Source organism: Terrapene carolina, unplaced genomic scaffold, assembly GCF_002925995.2.
Source record: "Terrapene carolina triunguis isolate 2854851 unplaced genomic scaffold, T_m_triunguis-2.0 Scaffold96, whole genome shotgun sequence".
Classification (NCBI taxonomy): Eukaryota; Metazoa; Chordata; order Testudines; family Emydidae; genus Terrapene; species Terrapene triunguis.
Window position 1 is genome coordinate 28,496,001 of NW_020664447.1, and position 16,756 is coordinate 28,512,756.

At 47.3% G+C, this 16,756-nt stretch overlaps 1 protein-coding gene across 1 annotated transcript in view; it reads right to left on the reverse strand.

The window, feature by feature from the left end:
- Window positions 1–4,680: 4,680 nt before the first annotated feature.
- TP53I11 (tumor protein p53 inducible protein 11) overlaps window positions 4,681–16,756 on the reverse strand; it is a 42,699-nt gene continuing 30,623 nt past the window's right edge. The window contains exons 3-7 of the mRNA XM_024214597.3: window positions 12,586–12,644; window positions 10,714–10,762; window positions 10,152–10,248; window positions 7,881–7,982; window positions 4,681–5,899 (exon numbers count right to left, since the gene is read on the reverse strand). Of these exons, the coding sequence (XP_024070365.2) occupies window positions 5,766–5,899; window positions 7,881–7,982; window positions 10,152–10,248; window positions 10,714–10,762; window positions 12,586–12,644 (441 nt within the window). The 3' untranslated portion in view covers window positions 4,681–5,765. The remainder of the gene's footprint in view (window positions 5,900–7,880; window positions 7,983–10,151; window positions 10,249–10,713; window positions 10,763–12,585; window positions 12,645–16,756) is intronic.

Genomic DNA, 16,756 nt, shown 5'->3' on the forward strand with positions numbered 1-16,756 from the left:
CACCTGGCACTGGCCACTGTCAGAAGACAGGATAGTAGGCTAGATGGACTGTTGGTCTGACCCAGTATGGCCATTCTTATGTTCTTGCTGAAATCTTCATATCCTCTCTTTAAAGGGCTAGAATCACAGGAATGTAGGACTAGAAGGGACCTCAAGAGGTTATCTAGTCCAGTCCCCTGCACTCATGGCAGGACTAAGTATTATCTAGGTCATCCCTGACAGGTGTTTGTCTAACCTTGTCTTAAAGATCTCCAATGGCAGAGATTCCACAACCTCCCCAGGTCATTTGTTCCAGTGCTTAACCACCCTGACAGGAAGTTTTTCCTAATATCTAACCTAAATCGCCCTCGCTGCAATTTAAGACCATTACTTTTTGTCCTTCATCTTCCTTTTTATAACAACTTTTTACAAACTTGAAAACTGTCTCCCCTCAGTTTCTCTTTTTCAGATTAAACAAATCCTATTTTTTCAATCTTTCCTTGTATGTCATGTTTTCTAGAACTCTAATTATTTTTGTTGCTCTCCTCTGGACTTTCTCCAATTTGTCCACATTTCCTGAAGTGTGGTGCCCTGAACTGGACACACTACTTCAGAAGAGGCCCTATCAGTGCTCAGTAGAGGATTACCTCTCATGTCTGGCTTACAGTGCTCTTCCTAATACATCCCAGAATGATGTTTGCTTTTTTGCAGTACCCTTACAGTGTTTGCTCATATTTAGTTTGTGATCCACTATAACCCCCAGATCCTTTTCTACAGTACTCCTTCTTAAGCAGTCATTTCCCATTTTGTATTTGTGCAACTGATTAATCCTTCTTAAGTATAGTACTTAGGATGAAATTCAATAAGAACAAATGCAATTTACTTCAGAGTATTTCTCCAGTTTAAGATCATTTTGAATTCTCATCCTGTCCTGAGACACCCTCGAGAAACCAGGAAGCAGCACCCTCCAATAAAGAAATGGAGATGACTGTTAAGAGATGCACAAACCCCTCATGCAGGTTCCAACCATCTTGGGTCATCTGAAATGCTGGGGATTGAGTCAAGGGGAGAGGTGAGGAATTTCCTCTATGGAATTTTAATGAACAGGAGACTCCAGAATGGGGAATCCTTTGTTACTGTGAGACACACAAGTTTTGTTTTTTGATCACCATGATGTGTCACTGCCTTTGTCTGTCTCTCATGCTGTATAATCAACAATGCTGGGTCTTGTTCTTCCCAGAGCTCTAGGCAGAGGAACAAACAATTTTTTTCCCTTTTGAGTTTCTGCTGCATTCTTTTGGGGGCAGAGTGTCGAGGTATAATCACTCCTCACTTGAAAGCTCTGTGTAGGAAAGCAACCTATACGGAGTCACCACAGTGTTAGCCCCCATGCTGTAGAACGAAGCCCAGAGCCCATGCACCTTTCATGTAATTATCTAGAGCAGTTTGTTTCTGTAAGTCCTCCCCCTCCCTGTCTGTTATTTAACTCTAAAATTACTGTTGCGAGTGCCTGGGAAACAGCCTGCGTGTGAAAGAACGTTGAAATCTATTTTAAAAATTGTAAATGTTCCTTTTATTAGATAGTGGAGCTAATTTATCCTCTATTGCCTATTGTAATGCTTTTTATATTGAAAGGATTTTTTGTAATATAAACCAGAACACGAGCCTGAAGCTTTCTGCACAATTTGTGTGCATTTCTTAAAAAAATAAAAATAAATAAAGGTATTGTGACAGTGCAGTGGGACATCTTTAATTTTCACTATTCACATGATTGGTTTTTTTTTATGTTAAGTACAGTCACTTTCTTACCAAAGGAGGAATAAACTCAGCTAAGATGAGGTATAAACTGAATCCAAAAAACCTAAGAGACAGGAAAGGCTGGCTGGCTCAGGGAGTAGCAGTGGGACTAGAGAGCCTTTCTCCTCTCCAGTGCCAGCACCAGCTTGCCTTGAGGTCAGGAAGGGCTGAGCCAGGAAGTACAGGGACATGCTTGGACTTTTTAGCTTAAGTTTAGGGTTGTAAAGAATCCAAGGTTTTGGTTCCGCCCATTGCAGACACAGGAACCAGGTACAAAAATCATTTGCAGAAACCCACTATGTAAATGCAGGCTTGTCTTTGTTCAGAACTCAGTCACCTGGAGAATACTTCTCAGCTGTGCAGAGGGCTGCACAAACACCTTGCAATGCTGCCCCTCTCTCCCTCAGGATAAGTGAGGTTCATTACCCTCATTTGAAAGATGGGGAAACTGATGCCTGGGAGGTGAAGTGACTTGGCCATGGTCATCTAGCTAGTCAGTGGCAGAGACAGTATTAAAGCCTGAGAATTTTTGCCTCCTACCTGTGTTTTTGGCTGCTAGCCTAGGCTGCCATTTAGCAGTTGTCCTTGTGCTTCTAGGCACAGTCCCTGTGAAATTTCAGCAAGGTGCTGCCCTGTACCTGCTGCCCAACCTACCTTTATAGAGTGGAAGAAACCATCCAGCAGTGCCTAGTACCTGGCTCATCTCTGCTGTAGGATTTAATTCTATAATACAATTATAAACTCCCCCAGTCAAGCCAAAACTGAGGCAGCAACCCCCTGCTAGCTGTAAGCTTCTGGCAGTGCTGCATGGTATTGCCTGGGTCCTTCCCTTAGGGATACCCACAGTGCTCCAGCCCTGATCCTGAAAATCCCTCTCACTGTCCCTTGTAGGGTCAGCCATTCCCCACTGTTACTCATCACTAATGGTGGAGTGCACCTGTCAGCTGGTAACTAGCAATTGCCAGGGAGGATTGCACACCCCTTCTCAGACAAGGTACATCTCTCTCTGCAAGAGCTGAAAGGTGTAAATTGCAGTCCCATGAGACAGCCCCACTGCAGCTCAAAGAGAGATTTGATCATGCTAGTACTCTAACTGGAAGTGCAGCTACAGCAGACTTAGCTAACTTCCAACTCCAGGGCAGACATACCCAGATGGTCATCATGTGGTCCTGCAGTCTCTGTATGCATCAACGTTGGGCCCATGTTCCATATGCTCTCACTCCACATCACATTTGCAAATTAGTGTGCTACAGACTTCCTACTCGTCCATCCCTGCCCCAGTCCCTATGGCACCAATAGCACTTCGTTACATGAAGGAGGGGAGGGGGGGTGGAAGAGCAATAAGCATTGCAGAGTAGGTTGCGTTTATGCTCCATTTGATCTGTCTCCTCCTGGGAGCAGGCCTTTACATTGATTAGCATTGAATTGCCCCTCATGGCCAGTAGCCCTCTGCTCTCTCCACATCACTTAGGCTGGAGGGGGCAACAAACACCAGAGAACAGAATCATTGTGTCAGCTACCCATTTGGTCAAACACTTGAAATTATAGCAGCAAAAAAATGGACACTCCCATGCAGGAACAAGGGAGAGGGGCTGGGGCTTCTATGGAAGTTCAGGTGCTTTAAAACCCCTTTGGAAATCCTGAAATCAGCCTAGACTAGATTGCAACCAACCCTGAGCAATGTGTGCTGGATGGTTCACTGCCATGGCCGATGCAGAGGTGGGGCCTTGTGACAGTGGTTCATAGCTAAAGCCTATTCAGCTATGCTGCATTGATTAATACAAACTGAGCCCTGATAGCCAGTGGTGTATGCAGGGGGCAGCATTTTTCTACCCATCCCCCCAAGAAAGATCCTTTCCTAGAACCTGCCTTAGTCCTGCTGAAATGAAATTAACCCAAAAAACCCAGGATCCACTTTGTTACAGGTTCCATTCCAGACAGTAGCCCTAAGGCTCATAATGAATTTTAACTATATATTATCATCTTCTACTGGCCAGACTGGAGAGTTACACACAGCCCCAGCATTAGCAAGTAGCTTAGGGTCCAGAGTTTAACCTCTCGCTGCACTGGGCCTATCAATTTTTTTTTTTTGGTTAAAAGATTTAGTATAAGCTCCAATATTTTCAGCATTTGCACTTGACACAGACATTGCAATGCACACAGCAGGCCAAGTTCCTGCAGCTGTTTGTAAATGCCAGAAACAGAAACAAGCTTTAGGGGAGAGCTGTAGTGAAGATGTGCCAGGCTTTACCATGAATGCTCAGTGGATGTCCATGTTAACTTTAAATCGGGGATTTTTTTCTGGCTGATGCTAAGAAGTGGCCCTTAAAGCTAATGTTCTTCAGCAGCCACCTTAGCTCTGTTAGTCACAGACAGTTCTGATTCTCAACAGCCAAGAGCCTGCACATGTTTATTCCAGGTCTGTCAGCTCTACTCCTGTGCACAGACTGGTCCAGCCCAACAGCTCCCCCTGTTGGTAAATGAATAAGTCCATGACATCTATCCAATCCTTTGGAGAACAAGCAGCATGGTACTGGAAAGCGGGTGGGGCAAGGTACTATCTTCTCCAGGATTGTCACTACCCGCATAGAAGAGCCAGTGCTGTGGAGCCAGGGTTAAGTCTTCCTCAGCCTCAAGAGCAATGGGAGGCAATGGTCAGGGAATAATGAAGTCCTGTTATGCCTTTGGAATGCCTGGGGAAGGCAAGATGGGCCTAGTACTTTTCCCTGCTCAGCCATTCTTTATCCCAGCCAAATAGAATCCTGAAGACGTAAGACCTCAGCATTGGTCCTTTTTTCTGCTGAATCCAAGGGGAAATTGGTACCTGTACATTAGGAGTGGAGAAGACCAGCTCGCTCATCTAGTCCCTCACTTCACTAGAGTAGGAGTCACACAAGTACCTACAGAACAGTGATTTACCCCCTGCAGTCCTCATTGACATGAGCCTTTTTCTCACTCTCCCTAACAGTGATACAGCTCCACAAGCAGTAGCAAAGAGGGGGCTCTAGCATAGACAGGACATAAGAGGAGTATTTTAACCATGGCCTCATCTAGACCGAAGTAGGGGACTGGTTAAAGTCTCATCGGCTGATCTATGCTAGTGCACTCACTAGGGTTACCCGCAGGGGAACTACTGCAATAGGAATTAAGGGAAAAAATACAAGCAGCAGCCCAGACTATATACCAAACTTCCAAGACAATGAGGCTTATTCAGTCTTAGAGACTATTCAACAGCTCTTTACCTTTCTCCCCTAATGCAACCCAAGTGTTTTCTCCATCCTTTTGCACCACTCTCCCTTACGGAGATCCACAAGATTTGGATGTAGCTTGGCTTGGAGTTTCACAGGACTGTGATGAGAAAGAGAATAAAGATGCCACCCTCTTTTCTTGCTGTATTTAACCCAGTGTGTCCTGTCAGCACAGAGTAAATACATTGGGTGTTGTCTCTAAAAACCGCAACACTATCTGATTGGAGCTGTGTCAGCAGCCCTACCTTAGAGGGCTGGCCAGGATTAGTGCTGAAATCTACTCACTAAAGGGGGAAAAGGCTCTATGTATGAGTGAGAGGCAAATGAACGGCTCCAAGCCTACAGGAGCTGGATTGAGTCCTTTGCCTCCTCTCCCCTCTGGGATTCAGTTTCTATGTGCTGCAATCATTTTGTGCTTTGCTGAAAAGGTTTCTGAGCTTGTGATTCCACTGGCCAGTTTCCTCCATTGTCCCTGAGCCTGACTGGTCCTTACGTCTTGTCAGCCTTCCCTGCTGTGTTCACTTGCCTTCTCTAGACAGATATGGGGAGGGCTGCAGGGGTTGGCTCTCCTCCTGCACCTCATGTGGCAATGGAGCCAGCCCTGGGTTTACACACTGATTCATGCTGGTAAGTGGGGGAAAAAAAGGGAATTGCTTTAGAACAAAAAGGGGGACAAAAAAAAAAAAAAAAGGAAAGTTATTAACAGAACCCCTCCTCTCCCCCCCAAAAAAGCCTCAGGGATTAGACTTTCTTGGGTCGCCGTCCAAGTTGGTAATAATAGTAAACGGTGATAAGGGTGAAGAGGATCCGGCTGGTGAGGAGGAGCATGGCACCTGTGGATATCCGGCCACTCTCAACAAGGGTGATGGTGGTAACTGAAGGAGAAGGAGGGAGACAAGGCACAGGTTGATAGTGAAATAACAGTACATTTAAATAGAGTGCAGTTCTCTAGTGTCCTATAGTGGAAATTCTCAAAGAGGATTTATCCATCCTGAAAACTACAAGGCAGCCTTGCAATTTCTGCCCATCGATCTGTTTGTCTGCTTCTAACACTGCTGCCCCACTACATTATTCACTGAGTCTTTAAGGAACTGTGATTATATATATCTTAAAGAAATAGAATACTAGGGCCACATTCAGCAGTGGAGTAAGTTACATATAGGGTATGGACAGTGTCCCATGTATTGTGCAATTTCACAGTCACAGAATTTGCCATGGCATTCATCCCTTGCCCTAGACTAATACTCAATCATTTAAAATTTCACTTAGGAAAAAGAAAAGAAAGCTATCTTCAGGCAGACAGCCTGAAATATCCTACTCAGTGTTAATTCTGAAACCTACAGCTGACCGCTTAAATAGCGAGTTTGTTAATTTTATTGCTGGATTTTCTTCAAAGCAGAAATATTAATAAAATGTGCTTATCTCACCAACAAACGCCTCCAGCAGGTAACGAGTTGTAGCTCTGCCCTGCCAAAACCTGCCACTTTCCCCACATGGCAACTCTACAAAGCAGTCAATGAGCTGTCTATGCAAGAAACCATGGCATATTGGAAACCAGGTGTGAACAGTGTAAAATATATTGAATTTAATACCAGAGCATGTTGTCCCACGTTTTATTCATTTTCATATTTCATGTAATAAAAATCCTCCATTTTAATGTAAGTGAAGTGACCATAGAATTTCCAGTCTGCCACAGAATCGAGGGACCTAAATGCAGAATTTAACTCCAGCTTGCTGCGGAGTGCCTGGGGTAAGTGGGTCGGAAAGTGGGAGTTAGTGGCAAAACAGAGTTGGGTGGACCAATCTGGCATTCCATAGGTGTGCACACAACTATAACTTCCACCCCCTGTAGAAGGAATAGGGGGAGAGTAATGGGAAAAGTGACAGCAAGGAGGATGTAAGATTCTGAGCCTGATTCTCCACTGCCTTGTGCAGTCATTTATTTTGTTCCCACTTTCCACAGGCATGCTACTGTAACAGCATAATCCACTCCTTTAAGAGCAACCAGGACTATTCTGAGGCAGAGCCTGTTTAAGAATAGCTGCTTGGGCCTGGTATTGGGCATTATCAGACCCAGCTGGGGAGGTGTCAGGTGAATGATGAGCAGCTGATATCTGCCAAGGCTGAGGGAGACTGCTATAGAAAACCAGTTGCTTCCCAGGCAAATGGTCTATAGGCAACCTGGGGAAGAGCTGACACGAGTCTGGAGGCTCTGGCAAGGAAGTCCCAGGTAGCTATTGGATTTATGTTGAACTGTTTGAAAGTTGTTGGTACAATCAACAGTAGCCTGCAGAAAGGGCCTGAACAGATGCAGTGTGCGGCATTTAAACCCTTCTTGGGCTGATCAGGGATCCCACTGGCCTACAGCTCCTCTTGTGACTTTGTAGTGTTTTATGCCCTCTTTGCCCCCTTACTGCTCAGTTTGGGAATGACCACATGAGAAGCAAGGTAGCAGAGACTCAGCCCCACTGTGCCCAGGAGGGCTGGGTATTATGGTGATGGTCACTACACAAACGTCAGACTGCATTGACGACTTTGCCTCCCCTACCGTATCCTCGCTCTTCAGCCCTCTGACTGGGTAAGTTTCACTCATGCGGAACACCAGAGGCCCAATTATGGTTTCAGCTGCGCTACAGTAAGTCTAGATAATGCCACTAAATTCAGTAAGGGGACTCCAGATTTCCACCAGTGTAAAGAAGAGCAGAATCTTTCCCCCAGTGAATGCCAATCAGTGCAAGTTATGCTGCTTTGCCATTTACAGCATTCCCTTCTTCCCAGGCACTTGTGTGGGGAAGGGATAGCCTATCACTTGGCCAATCCCCTCTGCTTCCCTCCTGCCTCAGTAGAGCTACTCACCTAGGAACTGCACCCCAAAGTAACAGGCTTCTGTCAGCAGGGTCCAACGGATGATGACCTTCTCAGATGTGTACAGGGCATTCCACATGATAAGGGAGAGACCTGAGACAAGAACACATAGCAAAACTGCTTCACAGGCTGAGAGATGTGGCAGGGGAAAGGGGCAGCTCAGAGACCCCTCTACGGGGAATCTCAGAAGTAACAACAACTAATTCATGGGGCTAACACTCATAGGCATGATAGAGCTGTGCTGGTGGAACTGAGTAATCTACTGTGGTGGCCCAAAGTTACAGACGGGGTTGCTGCAATGTATTTGGATGGATCCACCTTCCAGGCTTGACACTGCTACAGTGCCCCAGCCTGAATCCTGTAACCAAACTGGTCTCCTCCACACTTAGATAATATGGTAATGCATGCACTAGAAATGCAAACACTCCAAACGTGGTGGGATGGAGAGGGGACCAGAGCGACTCATTGTGAACAATCCCAGGGTCAGGGAAGCTGTTTACTGGGACATATGGGACAGGGATAGCTCAGTGGTTTGAGCATTGGCCTGCTAAACCCAGGGTTGTGAGTTCAATCCTTGAGGGGGCCATTTAGGGATCTGGGGCAAAAAATCTGTCTGGGGATTGGTCCTGCTTTGAGCAGGGGGTTGGACTAGATGGCCTCCTGAGGTCCCTTCCAACCCTGACATTCTATGACATCCCAGTATGGAAGAACCACCTGCAGCTCTGTGCTTACCACCCCACATGACTCACCAAGCTCCCAAAATCCAGATCCCAAATACACCTCTACCCAGATATAACACTGTCCTCGGGAGCCCAAAAAAAAAAAAAAAGTCTTACCACATTATAGGTAAAACCGTGTTATATCGAACTTGCTTTGATCCGCCGGAGCACGCAGCCCCGCACCCCTGGAGCGCTGCTTTATCGTGTTATATCCGAATTTGCGTTATATCGGGGTAGAGGTATACGCTTATTACTGGAGCTGGCCTTTTGCCTTGCTTGGCTCCGAGTCATATTCATGCCTTTCCCAGAAAGCACCACTGTTCAGCAGCCCTGGTACAGAGAGAGCGAAGTCCTGTCCTGACCTTATATTGGAGGAGACAAAGGGAAACCAGAGGCCAACAAAAGGGGAGCTGTATCACAGAACTGGGGGTTTCCAAGAGCAGGCTGTGTGTGCTGTGCTACCATTCTGCACCACCAGGTGCTGCTACAGGCTAAGGAGAGGAGATGGGCAGTGGATAAGCAAAGAACGGGTTTTCCATATGTACCAGAACCCCTGATCCTGCTACCTACCAAGCACAGTACACTTGGGTGATTCCTGCTACCATTAAAAGATAAGACCTTGCACTTGGACCCACTGTCATAAGCAGTCCCTTCACTCCAGCCATCACTCCCTCTGTACAGTATCCTCAGCATCCCAGCGACAGATTCAAAGAGTGAGCAGACCTTGTGGGCCTGGTCTGTGTATGTTTAGTGCTAGTGAAAGACAGCAGGGCAAGCTTCTCCCCTCCCGACTACACACACCATCCTGGGAGTCTGAACTTCCATAAAACCAATTTATTCATCGTCATTCCCAAGAGAAATCTGCTGGCACTACATTTTCCCTAAGCCTCCCACCTTCAGCTCCTCCACCTCCAGTTTTGCTGCCACCTCCTCCTCCCCACATGGCACTGAAAAAGGGCTGACTAGTGTTCTGAAACTTTCTAGGCTCGTTAAGGCTGGAGGTGGCAGAACATGGAGCTGGGAGAGGCAGCCCTGCTTCCCCCAAAGATTCCAGCCTCAGAGGGACAAGGGAATTGCCACACTGGAACAGGCCAATGCCTTGCCTAGCCCAGTACCCCCATGTTCTGCATCAAGGCTAGATGGGCCATCTAGCCTGGTCTCCCCCACCCCCTCCTGTTGAACCAGTTCCTATCAATGGCCCTTCCAGTCTAGTATTCCATTTCTGGCAGCTTGCAATCTCCTCCCCTCACACGGTGCAATACAATGTTAGAGACAGTATGGAGGGAGGGGGTTTTCTTGATCCTAGAGCTAGGAGGGAGATGGAACTTTTTGCAAACCAAAAAAAAAAAAAAAAAAACACCCAAACCACTTGAAGAGGCATTTACCCTGACGTTGCCTGGCTCTGTCCTAACCCGATCTGAGGTTAGGTCTGGTACAGAGCTTTCCTTCCTCCTCCCCATTAGGATTCTTCACTCAGAGCTTCTCAACATCTCCCGTTAGTCCTACAGACTGAATCTCTAAGCTCAGTCTCAGCATTACTTACTGAGGAGGGCTCCTCCATACAGCCTGATAGGAGTCTTGCTGTTGACGGATTCTTCTTCAAAGACGGCATCATAGAGCTGATCAGGGAAAGTGAGAGCCTAAAAGGAGTGGGAAGGAGACCGAGGGAATCTCAGTTGCTCTGCATGAGATCGGGTCACTTGAAGATAATAAAAGTAGAAGAGCAGCAGCTCCCCCTGGGTTGGAGAGCTCAGACTGTACACCAGGGGTGCTACATGTGTTTTGGGTCACTTGTGGGGGGTGGGATTAGAGAGGAATAGCCTCCAGGATCTCCTCTGTGACTGAGACCCCTGCTGCCAACTCTGGTTTTATGAACCTGCTACTAGAGGCTGGGACTCAGGTGTTAGGAACAACCTGTCAGGGAAGCTGTTGGTAAAACCCATTACAGAGAGACAGCTGATCACAGGCCAGGAAGAGAAAGTGGCAGCAGCTTTTGGAGGGTGGTGACGAAAGAATAATGCATAGGGCCATGGAGATTGCTAGGTCATGACTGCACTTTGGTAGCCCCAGGTTGGGCTCTTTCTGGGAATGGGTCTCCCACTTACCATGATGGCGACCCCAGAAAATATGATGGCAGAGACGAACTGCCAGACCCTGCATGGGAAGAAACACAGATCAGAGGCACAGAGATTCCCCAAACCCTCACTCTTCCATCTGCCCAAGCGGGGTGGCCCCAGGTATATCCCAGAGGACACCCCCACCCAGGATATCAGGGAAGAGGGAATTCAGTTTGTGATCCTTTATGTGGATGGAGAGACTGTCTTTGAGTAGAAGCAGCCAGCATGGAATACAGATAACCACCAAGGGATTTCTTGGCTAGCTGGAACACAATCAGTTCAGGGCATCTGACCGAGGAAGCCTTTGCCATATACAAGTCAGCTGGGCATTTGGGGCCTGATTGATTTCAGTGGTGCACAATGGAGCAGGGACAGGTCTCCTTTGGGCATCAGTGCATAGGTTAATGGGCTGGGGTATTGCACATTCAGTTTTTCTCCTTTCAGCCACTCTTCTAGGCTTGTCTATAGTCACAAGGTTTGATTTAGTAGCCAATAAGGGCTGGGAACCCAACTGGACATTTCCATCAGCTACAGACCAGCCTAGAGCCCCGGCACACCCAGCTTACCCCCAAACTCATCAGCTCATACAGACCCACTATTTCCCTTTATTCACTCAAGATTCCACCCTGACACATTTGGCAAACCTCTCCTACAAGACACTGTACTTCTGCTTGTAGCCAACAGGCTGCATAGTCTCCCAAGTCCTTGTAGTCCCTTAGCTTGAAGGTAACTTGCTCACAGCTGCCTAAAAAAGTTTCTATGGCTCAAAAAAAAAAAAAAAAAAAAAAAAACCACACACACACACACCACAATCCTCTCATAAAAGAGGCCCCAGCACACCTTGGGACACATAAATTAGACTCAATTCATCCAGTCCACACCTGGGACACGGGCAGTATATAACTCTGCCTTGTGACAGAATTCCCAGGTCCAAAGCCAGCCCGGAGGTTTCTCACCCCATGAGAGTCACTCTCCCAGCACTGGCTCAGCAACAGCTCAAAATGCAGGGTTTACCCCCTTGTATTGAAATGGTACTATATCCACATTCAGAGCTCAGAGATAACCACTGAGGCAGAGACCTAACGTAAGATTCCAGATGATGTTTAACGCCATGGGCTCTGTTCTAGAACACAGGGGAGACCCTCTCAGACACCATACAAGAGTGCGGGCCCTCACTCGACCCCCCCACCCCCATTACACAGATGAGTGACACCTATGGTCAGATCCTCAAAGGAATTTAGGTGCCTACCTCCTCTTGATTTCAATGGAAGTTAGATGCTTAGGTACCTTGGAGGATCTGCACTGTACAGGTGAGTGATACCTTCATACCACCACATAGCATACAACTGGGACAGGCCCATCAAAGAGGTAGGGATGTCACCATGCCTCACACAAGTGAGAGTCTCGATACACAAGTGAGAAATCTTCTGTGCATACTGCAGAAGTGTAATACTCTACCCACCCAGCCCGCACAGGGGACACAACCCACCCACTGGCAAAGGGGAAATCACCCAGTAAACCCCCTACTGCACAGGAGACATCCACACACATACAGCATGGGTGAGGCACCTGTCCATGTTCAGGGTCATCCTGGGAGTGCCTGTACAGCCACCTGGGCTCAGCCCATCAGCACAGGTGCCCTGTTATAAGAAGTGTCTGCCTCCCTGACCATTGTATTGACAAGTAGCCCCAAGTGCACCCTTCTATGGCTAGCAAGGCTAAGGAGGATGCAAGGCTGCAAATGGGAGTGGGGAGAAGGCAGCAGCCCATGTAAATATTTAGGCCCAAGACCTCCCTTAATGTCACCAGCCTCATCCCAACTGTACAGCCTGAGTGCTCAGACTCTCCATGGAAACTTACCTGAGCCCCAAGGGTTCCCGCACAGCAAATTTTATTTCATTTCCCAGGACTTGACTGATCTGAAATTCAAATGAGAACACATGGTGTCTGAACAGCCTGTCCCCACACTCCTGCAAACAATCTCGGTCAGCCTGAGGAGAGGACACACATCCAACCCTATGGGGGGAAATCTTATCTCTGGGTGGAATCTCTGCTCCCTCATCTAGATCTGTTGGCCTCCTTTGGCAAGTTCCCAAAGGGTCATTTGATTATTTGGAGCCCCACCCTCTAAGGAAACTCCCTCCTCCTCTCATTGGAATGAGGTGCACTCTTCCCTTCCCCTCCCTTCCCCCCCATGGAGATCTCCTCTTATGGGTGGGAGGGAGCAGCTGTCTGTTTACACAGATAGTAGCTGCTGGCTGTGGAGAAATATGCATGGGGCCACGATTCTCCAAGATGTCCATTCTGTAGATGCATCCGAAGAAGTGGGTTGTAGCCCACGAAAGCTTATGCTCTAATAAATTTGTTAGTCTCTAAGGTGCCACAAGTACTCCTGTTCTTTTTGCGGATACAGACTAACACGGCTGCTACTCTGAATTCTGTAGATGGATTCCTTCACTAGTAACAGACCCCCTCATGGATCCCACTCCCCTTGAAGTGTTCCATTCTGTAGACCACCAGGAAGCATCCTCTGACCACAGTTTAAGAGCTACTCTTCTAGGGGTATCCACAACCAGGTATAGGGTATGGGGAGATGTACACCCTTAGGAGTTATGGATTAATGCAGGCAGACAAGACCCCCCCCTCCCCCCGCATTATCCCTATTCCCTCTGATTTCACAGCTTCACACTATCAGACTCTGGCTAACCCCAATAAAATAACATTCTCTCTCTCTATGTCCCAGGTAGGATGGGAGTGTAGCGGAGTGAAGAATGGCAGCCATGTTTGCCTGCACAGTTACCAAGACGCCGCCATCTTACTCAAGGCTCCTCAGTCTTCCATACCATGCTCACCAAATTCCAACACTCACAAGCACACATCCTCAGATAGATTCAAGAGCCCAATGGGCCAGTTCCCATGAATTTCAAATGGGGTATCCTGACAATGGGTATGGCTGGTTTATGGGGTACTCCCAAACACCTGAGGAGCCAGTAGAAGTAAATGAGCACCAGCAGGAGACTGGAAGCAGGAAATGGGAGATGAGAGGCTGGTTACAGGTTGCCTAGTGTATCTCAGATGTGAGGCATTTAGTCCCTTCCACTCTCCTGGGGATATCGAACTGTCTCAGCTCTAGTGGGGATCCTGCTGGCAGGCAGCCATTTAAAACACAGTTAGAATAAATGCATGTCTCCATAGAGCCAAAGGTTACATTTCCTAAAGGGGATCTGTCAGATTGGCATCATCCGGTCCAACCGGCATGGCTCCAGGGCCTGAAGCAGAGGAGGGAGCCAAAGTTCAGCAGTTTTAGGTCAATAGATGTGGGGGGAGGAGAAAGCAAACCCAAAAGGTTTCCATTTTGTTCCAGAGCTGATCAGGAGCCCAGCAAGGGATCATTTAGGAGATTAAAGGAGAACCACAGCAGAAAGGCCTCCCTGTAGGCACACAAGGCAACAGCAAAGGGGCACTATGCAGAGGAAAGAGAGACCTTTACCATGCAAATGAGAACAAAGGTGACACAGGCAGCCCTGAGTAGCTTCCTGCCTGTCTCCAGCCAGCATTGTCAGCTGGGGAGGAAAAAACAGCTTTGTGTTCCATTCGGTGTCATTTCCTGCATGTAGGGAAAGGCATGGGGGAGGCCCTCAGGGCCAGAGAGAGCTACTTACAGCTGAGACAAGTTTAGGCAAGTACTCTTTCCACACCCTCCAGGGCCAGACTAGTCCCAGGTGGTGTTCAGGGACAACTCTCAGCAGGATAATAATGTTCCCAGGGAAGACTAGGCTGAGGTGGCCTTCCAGAAGAGCACAAGGCAGTTATCTGGATCTGGGGGGGGGGAGGGGGGTTTTGTTTGTTTGTTTTTTTAAAAACAAAACACAAGACTCCATTCATCCATTTGCAACCCAATCCTCCATGGGCACCAAGAGTGTCTTATAAATAATTGCACCAATTTCTGAGGTATCTGCATCAGATTATGCCGAGTGAATTGACTGGCTGTGCTGTGTGCATAAAGCACAAGCTCAGAGTCACCTAATGGGTGCCCTCACAATAAAATTCCAGCAGTGGTTTAATAGTTTAAAGACAGTGTTCATATCTATTAATGTGAAAGCAGTTTACAGCCAGCCTTAGCACATCAGAAGAGCATAGTGCTTAAATTGCTGCTTTATTCTTGCCATGATAGCCCATCTCCATGATTTATAGAAATCTGAGGAAAACAACAGCTGCAGCATTCTCCAGCAAAGGGGCTCTAGAAATTAAAGTAGAGGTGGAAGGGGCTCCAAGAGTGAGAGATCAGTGATCCCCTTCCCATTATAGTCTAGCTGGCTGTCAGATATCAAGTCTCAATTAGCATTTTGGGCACATCTTTTCCTTTTACATGCATAGATTTGTTTTCAGCCCCATTCAAACTTAATTACACATCTCTGCGCCAGACATACCAAGGCATCAGACGTTTTTTGTAAATACCCAATTCCAAGGGATCTTTTCCTGTACAGGTTCCCACCCAAGGAAGTGTTGCCATTCTGCCTCAAGCGTTGACAAATGCCCATTTCCTTCCTTCCTAGTCTCACAATGATTCCAAAATACTTACTTTGAATTCAACTTGCAAAATTAGAATCAGGAACTGGCTTTGATGGGTTGCGTGAGTCAATCCAATTCAGCTCTTCCAAAACAGAGGGTCATTTGTGAAGTTCAGAGCTGGGTTGAACTGTGAACACCCCCAAAGGTTTGGGTGTGTTTGTATCTGGGGTTTGATTTACACCTGCCTCTCATTAATGAGCCTCAGCTGAGCAAGTCTGGACAGATATGACCAACTGGACAGGCCTTCCCTAGCCCCAACATTTTGAAAGTGATTTAGATAAAGGATCCAGGTAGAATTAGAAGTGGACAATGATCTATGAAAGTGACCTGATACTGTATGTCTTTTTCATCTCTAACTCCTAAGACTATGGGCCAGATACTCGACCACAACTAAGTCCCCTTTGTGCAGCTCCAGTGACACTCCTAAAGGGGCAAGTTGGGGGTTCTTCTAATGGAGGGGAAGCTCCTAGTGATATAAAGTTACCCAAAGCCCTTTGACTTCCCCTCCATATATGTGGCATTCCAGGGCAGGCCTAAAAAGTGACAGAGGTGAGAAGGGGTGGGCAATGAGTGTACTGCTCTGTCAATCCTGGACCAATGTTATGAGCCCTAGGGGGACCATTCTTGTGGCTGCTCTGATTTATGTTGGGCTGATTCAGCCCCATATGGCCCTGATATTGGGGAGGTATCTTAAAGCTACCTGTGTCTCCCACACTCAGCTGCACCCAGCATGAGCTCAACTGAGGATCAAGCCCCATGACTAATTCCTTCAAGCGACTGTCAATCCCTGCTCTTCAGTGTCTTGCAGTCTAGCATTTGCAATTCCCTGTCAAAAGCTTCTATGTTATTGCCCTTACACAGGCACTGCTGACTATGGAGAACTCTTGTTTCTGTATCTCTGTATGAGCAATACAATGTGCGTGTGTGTGTGCGCGCGCATGAGAGAGAGAGATGGTGACAGACAAAGAGAAAGATGAAGCTCAGTGTGGGGCAGGATGGGGGGGGGGGGGGGGGGGGGGGGGGGGAGAATGGATGGATGTTTGTGTCTGACTGTGTTCTCAAAGAGAATATAAACCACCTACAAAGTTATGTATATTCCCAAATTTATAAAGCATCATCTCTAATAAGGTGAGAATAGCAGCTTGAAACTCCAGGCCCTGCCGCCCCCAGAGGCCTGGCAATTCCACCCACGGCTGCGATTCTGCTGTATGCCACACCAGATGTAGCTGCATCTCAGTTGCAAAGCATTTTCTGAAGGGCTTACTGCACCAAAGGACAATGAAAGAGTCAAATGGTCACTGAGTCCCCCACCCACCCACTGCATCACTGGATGTGGGTTCCAGTGATTATTATGTCGCAAAGATAATATGCTGTGGTGATTTGGGTGATGGGCTATTCTAAATCTTGCAGCTAAGCAGATGCTAGGATTTGAGGGATCCCAGCCTAATTTTTAATCTGT